General features: G+C 34.8%; 1 protein-coding gene across 2 annotated transcripts in view; it reads left to right on the forward strand.

The window, feature by feature from the left end:
- The window catches only part of RAB6A (RAB6A, member RAS oncogene family), an 80,710-nt gene that overhangs the window by 37,211 nt on the left and 27,936 nt on the right, over positions 1 to 15,563 (forward strand). Inside the window, exons 2-5 of one of the 2 annotated variants that reach the window (XM_001363181.4) lie at positions 1,392 to 1,450; positions 10,228 to 10,281; positions 12,008 to 12,113; positions 14,179 to 14,290. In XM_001363181.4, the coding sequence (XP_001363218.1) occupies positions 1,392 to 1,450; positions 10,228 to 10,281; positions 12,008 to 12,113; positions 14,179 to 14,290 (331 nt within the window). Of the gene's footprint in view, positions 1 to 1,391; positions 1,451 to 10,227; positions 10,282 to 11,835; positions 11,942 to 12,007; positions 12,114 to 14,178; positions 14,291 to 15,563 lie in introns of both variants that reach the window. The other variant, XM_016422009.2, reaches the window with a different exon arrangement.

The following is a 15,563-nucleotide window of genomic DNA, read 5'->3' on the forward strand; positions in this document are numbered from 1 at the left end:
TGCATTATGGTGCCACCTAGCTCCCTCATACTAGTTGACCTAGTGCATTTTAAGTTTTCAGACAATCTGTGCCATTTTCTCTTCTATTCTTTCTTCAAGAGTATTTAATTTTACAATATTTTTCTTCATTTATTTCTAGTTTTTCATGTAATTATTGGGGAAAATCCTTTTTTTCCTATGAGTCTTTGCTTATAGTTATGGAGTTAGATTTATAGCAATTTTTTATACTGGTTAGTGTTTTCTTATCTCTCTAGCTTTAGTTTCTGAATTGTGACTTTGTGCCCAAGGCTTCTCTTGATCCTCAGCTACATTTTTTGGGTGGAGCAGTTGGTTTGTTTGCCTTGGGTTCTTATCCAGGTCTTCTACATCTTTGAAGTTCAGATTCCTGGGGCTCTCTCTGGAATCTCAGGACCTCAAGAGTCCCTAGGCCTGGGCTGTCTGGATCTGAGCATTCTGGCACTATGCCTGCTATTCCTTGGGTCTTCCAAGATCCCTGAGGTTTTTTCAAGCAAGTTCCTTGTTCTTTATGCCTACCACAAATGTACTATCTGTGATTGGTTGTACTTTTTTTTCTTGAGTCCCTACCCCTTCCTATTCCCATTTGAACATCTTGATGACTTCTGTGCATTTTGGGATGAAAAATTATTTACTACAGTTTCATATTTGATTTCTTGATCATTTAGTCATTTTAGCATCAAGGTTTTGCTGAAATAATGCATGTTGGGAGCTGGGCAGCTTATTTTCTGTTTGAGCAACCATTTTGTGAGGAAGTTGAGAGATTGAGATGGGCACTAAACTCAATGAAGAAAGAAGAAGAATGCCTTGGGGGAGAGGGGGAATAGATAATGGTTAGGAGGATCTGAATTGGATGATATTTGGATAGTATGAACCTCAAAGGAGGAGTTCTGAACATAATAGTCATTTGCGTTCTTGTGTTACAATTTGTTTTACTGTTCTCCCAATCAGTGAGGATTTAATTTTTTAAAAGATAAAATAGATAATTTTGGTTATAGGAAGTTGAATAGTTTTTGTATGAACACAATCAGTACAGAAAGAAAAATGTCAATTAGAGGGAAAACTTTACATTTAAATATCTCTCATTTAAGTCCCTGATAACTAGGATATAAAAGGAATTAACATCTATATAAAATATTAGTGACAGTCATTCTCCAATGGATGAATGGTTGAAGGAAATGAAGAAACCATTTCCAAAGGATTTACAAACCTTTCTGTCAATATTTCATTCTACTCCAATTTTTGCTCTCTACTGCAAATTTATTTTTTCCTGATAGTGTTTAATATTTAATACTTTTTAAATGGGAATTGAAAAATTTAAATTGGAACATGTGAAATGTTAATTTTGAGTAACCTTGTCCTTACTTTGCTTTCAGTTGGAAAGACGTCTTTGATCACCAGATTCATGTATGACAGTTTTGATAACACCTACCAGGTATGTAAATACTTAATTACATTTAGTGAGATGTAAAAGTGAAATGTAAGATATATATTAGATATACGTAACCCCTTACTAACCAATCTCAAAAGGTATATGCTTTCCTTTTCTTTCATGAAGTTCTCTTTTCCCAAGTAACTTCATACTTCCAATCTCCACCTCTTCTTCTTTTAGATTTCTCTCTCTAAAATATTCCTCAAATTTTCTTCCTTAAACTCTTTAGCTTTTTTTTTACTTTGAAAATTGCACCTGTTTCTTGACTCTGCATCTAGAATGTATCCTAATTGTAGTTTAAAGTTACTTTGATGTTTTTACTATTGTCATTATTCCTCCATTTGGTCTACTGTCTATTAAAAAAGTAGATAGTAAACCATTCTATAATGGTTTGAATGTATCTTTTGCTTTTAATAAGTTCAGGTAAAGAATAATTGGCCTTAAGGAGATTTCTTCCAGGTCTAAAATTTTATAAGCCTTTCAGCTAAAACTGAGTGATTCTATGATCCCACGATAATTCTGATGACTGGGGACATAGAGTATCAATGCCTGTGTTGTTTTATTTTTGGCAAAGGGAGCAATTTACATAAATATATAATTTTGTAGGACCTATTATATAATTACATTAAAATATAATAAGATCCTTATTTGGAGCTGTTGGTATTTTGCTACTTTTTAGTAGTGAATAAAAGAAATTAAGACCCTAAATGAGAACTGTTAACGTCTATAGATAATAATTCTTCTACCTTTTCATTGAACCAAGTGATGTATTTTTTTCAGCAAAACAACAACCCAATACTGCTAATACTCCATAAATATACATGGAATATAGAATTGAGTCTAAAATAAAACCAAAATATCAGACATATTTACATTTGGGGCAAAATGTAATATCAAAAATGACAGTTTATTTGTTCTATATCCTCTTTCATTCTCCTCCATCTGCATACATAAATGTTCTCCATTGCCTTCCCCTTCCCTTCTTTGCCCTTCCTTTTCCCTCTTCTCTCTTCTTTTCTTCTCCTCCCCTCCCCAGAAATTTGCCTGAACTTTCCCTTTTCTTCCTTCCTTGAAACTGTCTCTGTCAAGACAGGCCAGAACTTGCTATGCCACATCCAGTGTTAAGGTACCATCTATGGCTCAGCATCACAAAGGTGAGAATGATCACACAGTCAGTTTATGTATCAGACATGGAACATAAATCTAGACCTTTCTGACTCTAAGACCTACTTACTCTATAATTACTATCTTTACACTGACTCTAGAATTCCCAGCTCTTGATTGTTATATACAAACATATGGAATAATTAACTATAGTGCTTTCTAAAGTGCTTTTTCATATATTATCTGATTTTGTTCTCACAACTCAGTGAAATAGAGGTATTTTAAGCCTTATTATCCCTACTTTACATAAAATGAAATCAAGACTAAGAGACTTGTCCATGAACACACATCTTGTGGGAGAGGTGAGTTTGAAAACCAGTTTCTCCCAATTTCTTCCCGGAGTTGTGTTTCCCGGGTTCTTATATGTTTATTTGTGCATAGGTACTGCCTGCCCATTCCTTGCCCTCTTTCTCTCCTTCCTTCTAATAGAGATACTATTTCAAGACTGCGCTAGAAGCAGTAAAAAATTGAACTCTGGTAGAGACTTTGAGTCAAGTCTTAGGCACAGATGTAGAAGTTCTGTGTCACAGGGTTAGAACAAGAAAGGGTTTCAAGCTACCAGTAGTACTACTTCTTCCTTTTACAGATGAGGAAACATGCTCAGGGAGAGGAAGTAACTTGCCTAGGACCCCAAAGGTGGTCATTGTCCAAACACAGCCTTTGATTGGTGGAGGCCAAGACTTAATATTCAGACTTTAGTTAACATTATACCTGTAGGAATATGGAGAAAGTAAAAATCAGCATGAACTGCTGGGCGATGGTGGGACTTTTTTAGCACAAACCTCTATCCAAATCTGACTACTTTTATTGAGAGAATTACCATCTTTCTGGTTAGACCATGAGTATCATTTTTAGATTTTCTTACACCTTATTTCTATGGGCAGGAAAACCAGGGCAGCAGCGCAGGGAAACCTGGCCACCGGCCCTCCTGTTGGGCAGAGACCGGGTAAACTTACTATCTCTACTGCAAGGCTATCTGCTCAAAAATTTTGAGAATTCATATTGCTTCGTGGTCATCCATAAATGTAGGTTTTAAAATTAATATTTAATAACTAAGTATTATATTTTTATAAAGTTTTATTAATAATAACTGAAGTAAAAGAACTACCTGAACTTGGCCTGGTTGCAAGTAAAAAAAAGTATGGAAGGAGTCACAGCAAAGTTAAATATCATCCTCTAAATGAGAGGATACTGGAAAAGGGAAAAGGATTCTAGATAATACAGAAAGGAATTTTGGGTAATGTAGTTTTAAGGGTTTAAGATTTTCCAACTATGCATTTCCCAAATTTAATCAAATGTCTTTGCTATTTCTCATAGCTTCTGTTGTCTCTAGGATTAAACAGCTTTTCAACCTGGCATTAAAGTCCTTCAAAATATATATGGCTTCTGCCTAACTTTCCAACCATATTGACTTATTAGCCATTTGTATTCTACATGTTCTACCTCTTGCCTATTCTTTGTATAGGCAACCCCTCTTTGCCTTCTACCTCTTCAAATCCTTAGCCTCATTTAAAGCATTTTAAAGCATCATGCAGGTGCTGTTCCCTTAGATCTTTCTAGATCGCCCCATTTCTCTCTCTCTCTTGAAATTATTGTTATTTTATATATTCTTTATATATATGCCTTTCTATATACCTGTTGTATCTCCCATCACAGAATGCAAGTTTGTTGGGAACAAGGATGGGTCTACCTTTTTTGTATCCCCAGCTAAATACCTTGTACATGAAGGTCTCACATATGTTAGAGAGAGTACTGAAATTGAGAATGTTGAACTTAGAATCATAGGACCTATTTTCAAACCTAGATCATGTCACTCCCTCGGTGACTTTGTAATCTGTAAAATGAGTATTTTCAAGGTTCTGTATTCAATGTTGAGGTGGATACAATGTCCTTGTGGATCTTGACTAGAGGAAAGTGGATGGCACAAACATGAATAATGTGATAGCACATATATTACATATGTGTGTAATACATATATATATAGTACATATATTGGAGTATACAAAGCACAAGGCTATGTGAGTTTGAAGAGGGAAGGTTGATACTGAGTGGACTATCAGGAAAAACTTCATCAGGATGTATTCCCATGTTGCTAAGGCTGTTTAATGCCATACAATGATTTTAAACTTTATACAAGAGGTAATAGAGAGTCACTAATAATTTTTTCACAAAAGAGGGACATATTCAAGCCTATGTATAAAAAATTAGGCTCTTGTATTTTGAATGAAGCACCTATTGTCTTCTAGGTAGATAGGTGGTGTAGTAGATAAAATGTTATTTTTATGAGTTCAAATGTGACCTCAGACACTTATTAGTCCAACCGTGGGTGGATTACTTAATCTTTATCTGCCTCTGTTTCCTTATGTATAAAATGAGCTGGAGAAGGAAATGGCAAACTACTCTAGTATCTTTGCCAAGAAAACCCGAAATGGGGTCATGAAGAGTTGGATACACCTGAAGAGACCCAGCAACAAATATTGTGTGTGTGTGTGTGTGTGTGTGTGTGTGTGTGTGTGTGTGTGTGTGTGTGTGTGTGTGAGTGACTGACTATGAATAGAATACACACAAAGAAAACAAAATAATAAAATATAGTACAAAAGGGAGGGAACTAACAATTGGGAAACTTCATGTGGAAGGTGGTACTTGAGCTGCATCTTGAAGGAAGAGAGGGTTTCTGTGAGACCAGTGTAAGAAGGGAGTTTATATTGGACATGTGGGAGGGCCAGTGCAAAGGCATAGATTAGAGCCTGGAGAAGAGTGATGAGGTTAGTTTGACCAGATTGGGGTGGAACCAGGGCTGAAGGGGGGATATGTTAAATAGGCTAGGGTCACAAGGTAAAAACCCATAAGAATTAAACAAAAATGTTTATATTGTATCCCATTGGAATTGATTGAATTATACGAATGACTTCTGCATAGAGAAGTCTGTTTGGTAGCAGTGTTTAAGATAGATTGAAATAGGGAAAAATTTGAGACAGGGGAGCTAAATACGTTATTGTCCTCTGAATGGGAAATAATGAGGGCCCTGAACTAAAGCAGTACCTTTGTGAGTAGAGAGAAGGGATTGCATGCAAGAGATAATTGGGAAGGCAGAAAAAATATTTGGTAACTGATACACACTCTATTTAGCACCTAACAAATATTCTCATTTTATTCTCACAACAACTTGGGGGATTGGTACAATTATTGTCCCTATTTTACCATTGAGGAAACTGAGAAAGACTTTGCCAAGGTCACATAGTTACTTGTGTCTGAGGCCACATTTGAACTCGGATCTTCCAGACTCCACACCCAGGGCTCCATTTATCCACTGAGTCTGGACATGTATTGCATTCATTTCCTATTCTTGTGCTTTTGCATATATACCATTCCTGGAATATACTCCTTCCTCATTTCTATTTAATAGAATTGCTTATCTTTCTTGAAGGCATAGTTCCAAGTGCTTATCTTCTCATCTGATCCTCTTAATTGCTAGTATCCTTCCAGAAGAAATTACTTTGTATCTACTATGCATTATAGTTTATATTTAGTTTTCTGTGTACATGCTATTTTCTTCCTGCCTAAAGGTAGAAATTGTTGATTTTTTTTGTCTTTATAGCTCCAGCATCTAGCAGGGCGCTCACACTTTGCAAGGTTGTTATTTAATGTTCATTAAACTAATGAATATTCAACTACTTTAATTACTCCTCTCCTTTAGTTTCCTTAGATGACTTGGCTTATGGTGTTTGTCTTCCTTTGAATGTCCCTTCTATTTTTGCTCATCAGAATCTTATAACCATCCTTTATGGCCCAGCTCAAGTAAATGCCTCCAAGTCCCTCTCCCAGTCTGAGTCCTTTCTGTCTCATATAATATTTTGTTCACATTTCATTTATGATACTTATCAACATCTGCCTGATCTTTTAATTCTTTCTGTGCATTTAAACTCTTTTCATCTTTGTGTCATTCGTCTCTACTACACAATCCATTCAGAATGGTACACTGGAAAGATGCCTGAATTCCAATTCTGCTTCTGTTTTGTATGAATGGGAACAATCACTTAAACCCTCTGGGCCTCACTTTCTTCATCTGTAAAAATAAGTGGGTTGAATTAAAAAGTAGCTTGGGAAAAGTCCTTCTAATTGAAAATAATTCTTTTCATTTCTTTATTTTTGAGCTGGGATTTTTCACATTTTTATTCATTCTTTTACATTTTTTATTTTTTTTTTAAACATCACCATAATGGTCCTAGTAACCTTCCTTACCCAAAGGAAAAAATATAGTAAAACAAAAATAACAACAAATAATAAGACAAAACAAAAATGTAACATAAGACAAAAAGAAAGAAAATCGGCACAATTGATCAGTATATTGAAGACTTCTGCAAATAGGTACAAATGTGCAAAACTTGTCTGCCTCCCACCTCTGTAACGGGTAGAATGTTCTACAACCCTTGTACTTAATTATTCTTTATAATTTTTCAATATTTGAGTCGGGGTGGGAATGTGGGAGTATGGGTGTTTGGTATTTTTACATTGTAGTTGTTGTATATTTTGTTTTCTTGGTTCTGCTTACTTCCTTCAGCATTCATTTGTGTAGATTTTTCACTGCTTCTCACTATTCATCACATTGATCATTCCTTAGAGTACATTACTATGCCATTGCATTCATGTACCACATTTTGTTTAACCAATTCCTAATTAAAGGAATCGACTTTCTTTCCTATTCTTTGCTACCACAAAAAATGTTGCTATAAATATTTTGATGTTTGGAGTTTCTTATCAGTTATATCCTTGAGGTATAAGCCTGGTAATGGAATCTGTGGGTCAAAGAATTTGGTTTTTTCATTTTATTTGGTTGACTTTACTTATGCAATTTCAAATTACTTTTCAGAATGGTTGTCCTAATTCATAGTTCTGCAAACAGATGCACTAATGAGACTTATCTTCCCACATCTCTCCAGTACCAAGGTCTCATAGTTTGTCTTTTTTTTTTTAAACCTTTACTTTCTGTCTTAGTATCAATACTACATACTGGTTCCAAGGCAGAAGAGCATATGGGCTAGGTAATTATGGTTAAATGACTTGTCCAAAGTTATATAGCTAGGAAGTGTCTAAGGCCAGCTTTGAACCCAGGACCTCCCATTTCCAGGTCTGGCTCTCCATCCACTGAGTCACTTAGCTGCCTCTACCATCTTTTGTCTTTTTTGTTGACTCTTAGGATTTTAGAAGAACCTCAAGATTGTTTAGATTTGCATTTCTTATTCATAGTAACTTGGAGCATTCTTCCTATGGTTGTTTTGTTTAATGCTTTTCAATTCCTCTTTTGAGAATTCTTCATATTTGTTAACCATTTTATTGAAGGATGACTTTTAGTCTGAGATATGTATATATACATATGTTAATTGTTTATGTATCTTGGATAGCAGACACTTATTGAAGAAATTTGATGCAAAGATTTCCCCCTAGTTGATTGATTTCCTTATCCCAGATGTATTTTATCTGTTCAGAAGTTTTTTCAGTTTCATGTAATCAAGGGTTATCTATTTTTATTTTTTTATTTGCTTTAGTTCCTTGTTTAATTAAGACTACATATAGGGAGCAGCTGGGTGGCTCAATGGATTGAGAGCCAGGCCAGAGATGGGAGGTCCTAGGTTCAAATGTGGCCTCAGACATTTCTTAGCTATATATGACCCTGGGCAAGTTACTTAACCCTCATTGCCCAATTCTTACCTCTCTTCTGCATTGGAACCAATATGCAGTATTGATTCCAAGATGGAAGATAAGGTTTAAAAAAAACAACAAAACTACATATACCCATACCTGTGACAGATATATGGTTTGCTTTATTTCTCTTTCATTTTATTGTTGTAGAATCTTTAACATTAAAATCATGTATCCATTTAGGATGTAAACTTGTAGAATATAGTATGAGATATTGGTCTATATGTAATTTTTACCAGTCTAGTTTACAGTTTTCCCATTTTTATTCAAATAAGGAGGGTTTTTTGGTATGCAATATATGTTTTCTGGTTTATTGAACACTAAGTTTTTTTTTAATTTGGAAATTTTTATTTAATTAAGTTAGAATATTTTCCCATGATTACAAGATTCATGTTCTTTTCTTCCCCTCCCCTCTTGTAGCCGATGTGCAATTCCACTGGGTTTTACATGTGTCATTGATCAAGACCTATTTCTATATTATTGATATTTGCACTAGTGTGATCATTTAGAGTCTATATCCCCAATCATATCCCCATTGACTCATGTGATCAGGCAGTTGTTTTTCTTCTGTGTTTCTACTCCCACAGTTCTTCCTCTGAATGTGGATAGTGTTCTTTCTCATAAGTCCCTCAGAATTGTCCTGGATCATTGCATTGCTGCTAGTAGAGAAGTCCATTACATTCAATTGTACCACAAGTGTATCAGTCTCTGTGTATAATATTCTCCTGGTTCTTCTCCCTTTGCTCTCCATCAATTCCTGGAGGTCTTTCCAGTTCACATAGAAATCCTCCATTTCATCATTCCTTTCAGCACAATAGTATTCCAATCACCAACAGATACCACAATTTGTTTAGCCATTCCCCAATTAAAGGGCATCCAACACTAAGTTATTGATATGTATCATTTTCTGATTTTTCTCTTGTCCAGTCTCTTCCTTTGATCTCTACATCTCGATTTTTTAAACCAGTACCAAATGATTTTGTTGACTGCTGCTTTATAATATAGTTTGAGGTCTAGAAGTGCTATTCTCCTTTTATCCCTACTTTTCATAATTTCCCTTGGGAATCTAAATCTTTTTTGTTGTCATTTTATTCAGCTTTATAAAGTATCTCCTTAACAATTTGTTATAGCATTAAAAGTATACATTAATTTTGATAGTATTCATTTCTATTTTATTGGCATGGCCCATCCATGAATTCTAAATATTCACGCAAACATTTGTTATTCTTTATTTCTTCAAGGATCATTTTGTTATATAAAATGCAAGTCTTTTGGTAAATTAATTCCTAGATACTTTATGGACTTTGTAATGATCTGGAGTGGAATTTTACTATTATTGCCTCTTGGATTTTGTTATTGTATTGTATATATTGTACATATGTGCAAATAATTTTTTTGGAGAGTTTGTTTAGTAGCATACAACTTTGCTGAAGTTATTGTCTCAGGATCTTTGCTGAGTCCTTAGTATTTTCCAAGTAAACCATCATGTCAAAAAATGGGAATGGTTTTAACTCTTCTTTTTCTATCTCTATGCTTTTAATTTCTTTCTCTCATCTTATTACTATTGATAACATTTCCAGAATTATGTAAGATATTAGTGGAGAGAATGGACATCTTATTTTACTCCTCTATTTACTGGTCAAGGTTCTAGTGTATCCCCATTGCATATGATGCTTACAAAATTTGATTTTAAGTATATATATTTTAAAATATTAAGAGAAAATTCCTTCTATGCTTATACTTCTTAGGGTTTTAAGCATAAATGAATATTATACATGCTTTGTCAAAGATTTTTTTTTCCTATTGAGAAAATCATGTGGTTATTATCTCAATCCAGAGTTCCCATTCTTAACAATGGGACATCTGTTATTATTTGGCTAATGTTAAAAATCACCTTTTTATATTTTGTTTTATAGGCAACAATTGGCATTGACTTTTTATCAAAAACAATGTATTTGGAAGATCGAACAGTAAGTAGAATTTATGTTGTGTCATTATTTAGAACCAAAAGGAGTAAGAACTTCAGGAAAGTTTCCTAGAAATTTTACAATTTACTCAGTCATATGCTGCCACACAGATACTTGGTGTCTAGTACATACATTTTGTCTTTGTATGCCCACTCTCCATCCCACTGACTTACTTAGAACATAAAGGTGAGAAGAAGATTCACACAACATTTTTGCCTTGGACTCCAAGAGGAGCAAGAGAAATTGAGAGAACTACAAGTTTGGAAAGACTTAAAAGGATATTTTTCCCTTCTTTCCTAGGGGTAGGCATTGGGGAATATTTGAGTTGGAGGGGAAATAGAACTGATAAAATATCTGCTGGATAATTTATAGCAAGATGATATGTAAAAGTAAATGGGGAAGTCTTATTTTGCCAGACTCTTGCCTCTCATTTCTGAATGCTTATTCATCCTAAATAAAATGTATATGCTTATAGGAATTTTTCCAAGGTAGATGTTTGTTGCATTGAAAATGAAGATGGTGGCCAAAACTTAAAAACAAAACAAAAAACCAATATCTTCCCTAGAGAAACATCTTCTCATTAAAAGCCCCCTGAAAAAATTGCCATTTACTTAGGCTAGAGAGAGCATTGTGAATGTTGTTTTGTATTTTAACCTAGATCTTGTGAGTTCCTTAATTTGGAGACTTTAGAAGTGAATTTCTGGCAGTAAGGGGGCTTCCTACTAACCATTACTCTCCTTCCTTTCCCCCTTTTCCTCTCCCATGTGAGTATGAAAAATTAGAATATTTGGCTTATGTACAGTTCAGAAAAAACAAACCCCAAATTTCTGTTTCTGGTTGAGTGAGGCAATACTAGGAAAACCAATAATGATCAAAATAGTCTTTTCTCAAGGGTAGCTGGGTAGCTCGGTGGATTGAGAGCCAGGCCTAGAGATGGGAGGTCCTAGGTTCAAATCTGGCCTCAGACACTTCCTAGCTGTGTGACCCTGGGCAAGTCACTTGACCCCCATTCCCTAGCCCTTACCACTCTTCTGCCTTGGAGCCAATAGCAGACAGTATTGACTCCAAGACAGAAGGTAAGGGTTTTTAAAAAAAAAATAGTCTTTTCTCTTGTGCCCTGGGTGTCAGTGACACAACTGAGCTTAGTGGCAAACCAGCCAATTGTAAGTCCTTTCTATTATCTGTGCAGCCCCATTCATTGCTGCTTCCATTTTTATCCTGTATCATCACGAATTGTACATCAGCAAATGAGTCCATCTTTAATTATCTGGTAGGACTGACAGTTTGGGATTCCATAGAACAGAAAGGGATATTTGCGGAAGGAAATCTGTTTGTCTTATTTCCACCAGATTCCAACAAACCAAGTAGCATAAGTGCCTTTGGTGCTTCCTTATGGGATGGAGAGTGTGCACTTTGTTCCTGTATCTACCCTTCACTTTTTAAATTCCTGCATGAGTTTGTTTTTTTCCCCATTCCTTTTAAAACAACATCATTACTTTTTTCTTTTTTGGTATTAGTTTGCCTTTTTTTTTTTATTTATTTTCTCCCATCCCACAGATCAGGCTGCAGCTGTGGGATACTGCGGGTCAGGAACGTTTCCGTAGCCTCATTCCCAGTTACATCCGTGATTCCGCTGCAGCCGTAGTAGTTTACGATATCACAAGTAGGTATTTTGCACTGGGTTGACCCTTCTTATTTTTCTTGCCTGTTTGACTGATTTTGTTGTCAGGTACGGTTGCAATTATGGGACACAGCAGGTCAAGAGCGGTTCAGGAGCTTGATCCCTAGCTACATTCGTGACTCCACTGTGGCAGTTGTTGTTTATGATATCACAAGTGAGTGGGGGGAATTCTGCATTTCTAATCCTCTGTCTGCCTTTAGCTTAGCTGCATGCTCTATCATCATGTGCTCATTTGTCATACTAGCATGTAAAACATTTCCTTTACCATAGCAAAATTTAGAATAGACAGGCTGTATCAGAAACATGTACGCTGATGATTTTTGTAAATGCTTATACTTACACTATACATGATCTTCCTCTTACCTAATCATGGCAGTCTACTGCTCAGGCCTGTAAATGACTTTGGTTGGAGGAATGTCTTTCATCTAACTGACTCTAAAATTTCTTCAGAAATAAATTGTTTGAATTAAAGATTTCACATAATTTTCTAGCTTTCCAAGGCTCAGTTTAAGACTATTAGAGAGTTTCTGCTGCTTGGCTTTTCTCCACCTGCCTCCTAGATAGTTTATAATTGGCAATAAGGGCAGAGTCGGTGGAAGGTGGAGAAATTGCAACACTGCATTTTTCTGTTAAGTATTCATTTTCATTTGATGGAATTTAGGTTCCATGACTAAAACTTTTTTTTTTTTTGCTAACAAATTACTCTGCCATTTCTCACTCAGAATGCGTACAATTTAGAGACTAAACTATTAGTAGTCTCTTCTCCTACCGCTTCCTGAGAATATTGTATTACTTTGTATTTTCTGTGGAGATATGGTTATTGAAGAAGAGGTTACTGAAATTCTCCACATGAAATTTATATGTGAAATGGGTTAAAGAACTTAGATTTCTAGAGTGCTTTAATATTTACACAACCTCTTCCAACTTGTCCCCATTTTACAGATGAAGGGAATGAGAGAACGTAAGTGATATTGTCTTATACAGTGAATAAATAGCAGAGCCAGAATTCAAATCCAGGTTACCTGAATCCAAATCAAGTTCTTTTTCTAGTAAGCCAAGGTACCAGAACATTGTTGGAGAAAAAGGGAAAAGATCCAGAGAGTTCTTTATCTTAATATACTTTCAGAATAGAGACAACCTGGAATTAGTGGATAGAGGACCCCCTTTATTAGGAAGACCTGAGTTTAAGTTTCTTCATTGGTGGAGTAAGTTTGCTTCCTCTCTCAATGGATCTGGACCACAAAAATGAGAAAACAATTTCTAGATCTTTTGATTAAAAAAAAAATAGTTTATTACATCATGATCCCAAGTGGTATGTTGTAATTTATTGACTCGATCTAGGTATGCAAAGGAGTAAATTAGATTTCTCTGGCAGTAAGATAGTAGCAGTTTAAATTAGTCTGTAATTCATATTCTTTTGCTATGTGCAAGCTTCTCTCTTGCTACTACTCTTCCCCCCAAAAAAATGTATGTTCATTATTATGCATTGACAGGTTTTGCAGCTTAAAAGTTTTTGTGCTTACTTTAACTAAGATGGGTGGAACTTGGCTGGGGGATGAAGCAATTTTCCTAGAAAAATGGCTACAAATTTGAGTTTAAACATAAACTACCTGTTTTCCTTTTTGTCCCAAAGCATTTTGAAATGCTATATCTAGGAATTCTTAACAGTTGAAGAACTAGATTTTATTAAAGGTGCCATCAAACCCCTCCCCAGTTAAAGTGATCACAAACTGATTAAGCAATGCAAACTGTGATGTTTAAAAGCTCCTTGAAAGCTTTACCAATTCTCTGGACTTGTTGGGACTTAATGGCTGACATTTTTTGACATGCTTTATTTTGTGAAATAAATGTAAGTGATGGAAAAGCAGGGAGGCAATATAAAACCATATTATCTGCTACATCTGTCACTACTGGTGCATATATAACACACACACATATCTATATATATATATATATCTATGTAAATACATTAAATTTACTCCTTGTACTTATTTTGCAAATTTTGGAATATAAAAATGTCTTCCAACATAAAAACTTATTTTTTCAGTATCTCTAAAATACTGACAGTTGTTATCAGATAAAATGGAGTTATGTTGCAGGCACATTAAAAGGGCAGGTCTTAATGTGCCAGCCTCAGCCAGGGTGGTGGTATGGTTTGTTCATCACCTAGAGAGGTAACTGTAATAATACTCAACTTTTTGTCCACCCTTCCACACCAGATGTAAACTCATTCCAGCAAACCACAAAATGGATTGATGATGTCAGAACGGAAAGGGGAAGTGATGTCATCATTATGCTAGTGGGAAATAAAACTGATCTTGCTGACAAGAGGTATGGATTGACTTGAGCACTTGAAATCTACCTTAAGCAATCTGTGCCCCCACCCTGCAACCTCCTGGAAAATACTGTTGAGGGAGATAGTGTCAACTTATTTAGGAACTATTTTAGATTTTATTTTGAAACTTGTGGATCTATAGTTTCATTAATTTTTTGGATACCCCCAGCAGATAGTAGGGTTGACAATTTGCCAATATTTCCCTTGGCTGATATTTTATGACAGGAGCTTGCTTCTTACAAATGTGTGGTGTTATGACCAAGAGGATTCTGGTATTCTTTTGTTTTTATTTTGGTAGCCTAATCAGTGCAGAAAACATCCCATCCATGTCTTTTCATATTATGTGATTCATGTCTATGTCTTTCTAGATTTTTGTCATAAAGAATTAGCTGTAAGGCATTCTTCATTACTGTTTTCCTTTATTCTTATTATATGACCAATCTTTTTTTCTTTTCCAATCATACATGTCTTTGTCTCATTTTACCTTATATTTATTTTTTAAATTTACATATGCATAAAAAATTTACTAAAATAAAGTTCTTATTCATTTAAATTCACCTATAGCAGATTTGGTAAGAGAGTTCTTGGAGGAAACTGATAAATATAAAAAACTTGTGCAAAAATGCTTTAAAAATAAATCATTTCTTAAAATGATTTGTTTATAGAAATTAAAGTCCCATCATTTTTTTCCTTTGTAGTATTACAACAATTATAATTTCTTGGGTATTTTGTATCTTTTAATTATTTGTGGCTATAGACAAATCAGAGTTTTAAATTGACCTGAATGGCTTCATTCTGGTACATTAGTGAATTAAGTAAAGTGACTTCAGAATTCAGAATGCACAGTGCTTTAGTTTTAATTACTTTGAAGTCCCCTAGATTTAATTTCAGTGAAAATTTTGATGAGTTTGTTATGTTTTGACCTTTAAAAATACTGACTAATCTCCTTAAATAAGTTCTTATTTATTTACTATCTGTAGCATTGCAGGATGAATAATATTAAACTTTAGGTTTTGAATCTGTGGCCCTGTTTAAATATTTGGCAAGGAAATGGGCTGATTATAATTCAGTTTGTTCCATTAGCAACTGTGTTGGAACACTATTATATAATAAAAAGGGTGTCTTTCTTTAGCTTTGATTTTTGTTTTTTCTAGACTTTTTCTAGAAAATCTGCTAGAAAGTAAATTACTATAGTCTAATTGTAAGTATTTTCCTTGGATTCCCTTCAGTTTTGTCTCGGAGGGATTTGGATTTAAGCTAATAATACAT

This window comes from Monodelphis domestica, chromosome 4, assembly GCF_027887165.1.
Source record: "Monodelphis domestica isolate mMonDom1 chromosome 4, mMonDom1.pri, whole genome shotgun sequence".
In the NCBI taxonomy this organism is placed as follows: domain Eukaryota; kingdom Metazoa; phylum Chordata; class Mammalia; order Didelphimorphia; family Didelphidae; genus Monodelphis; species Monodelphis domestica.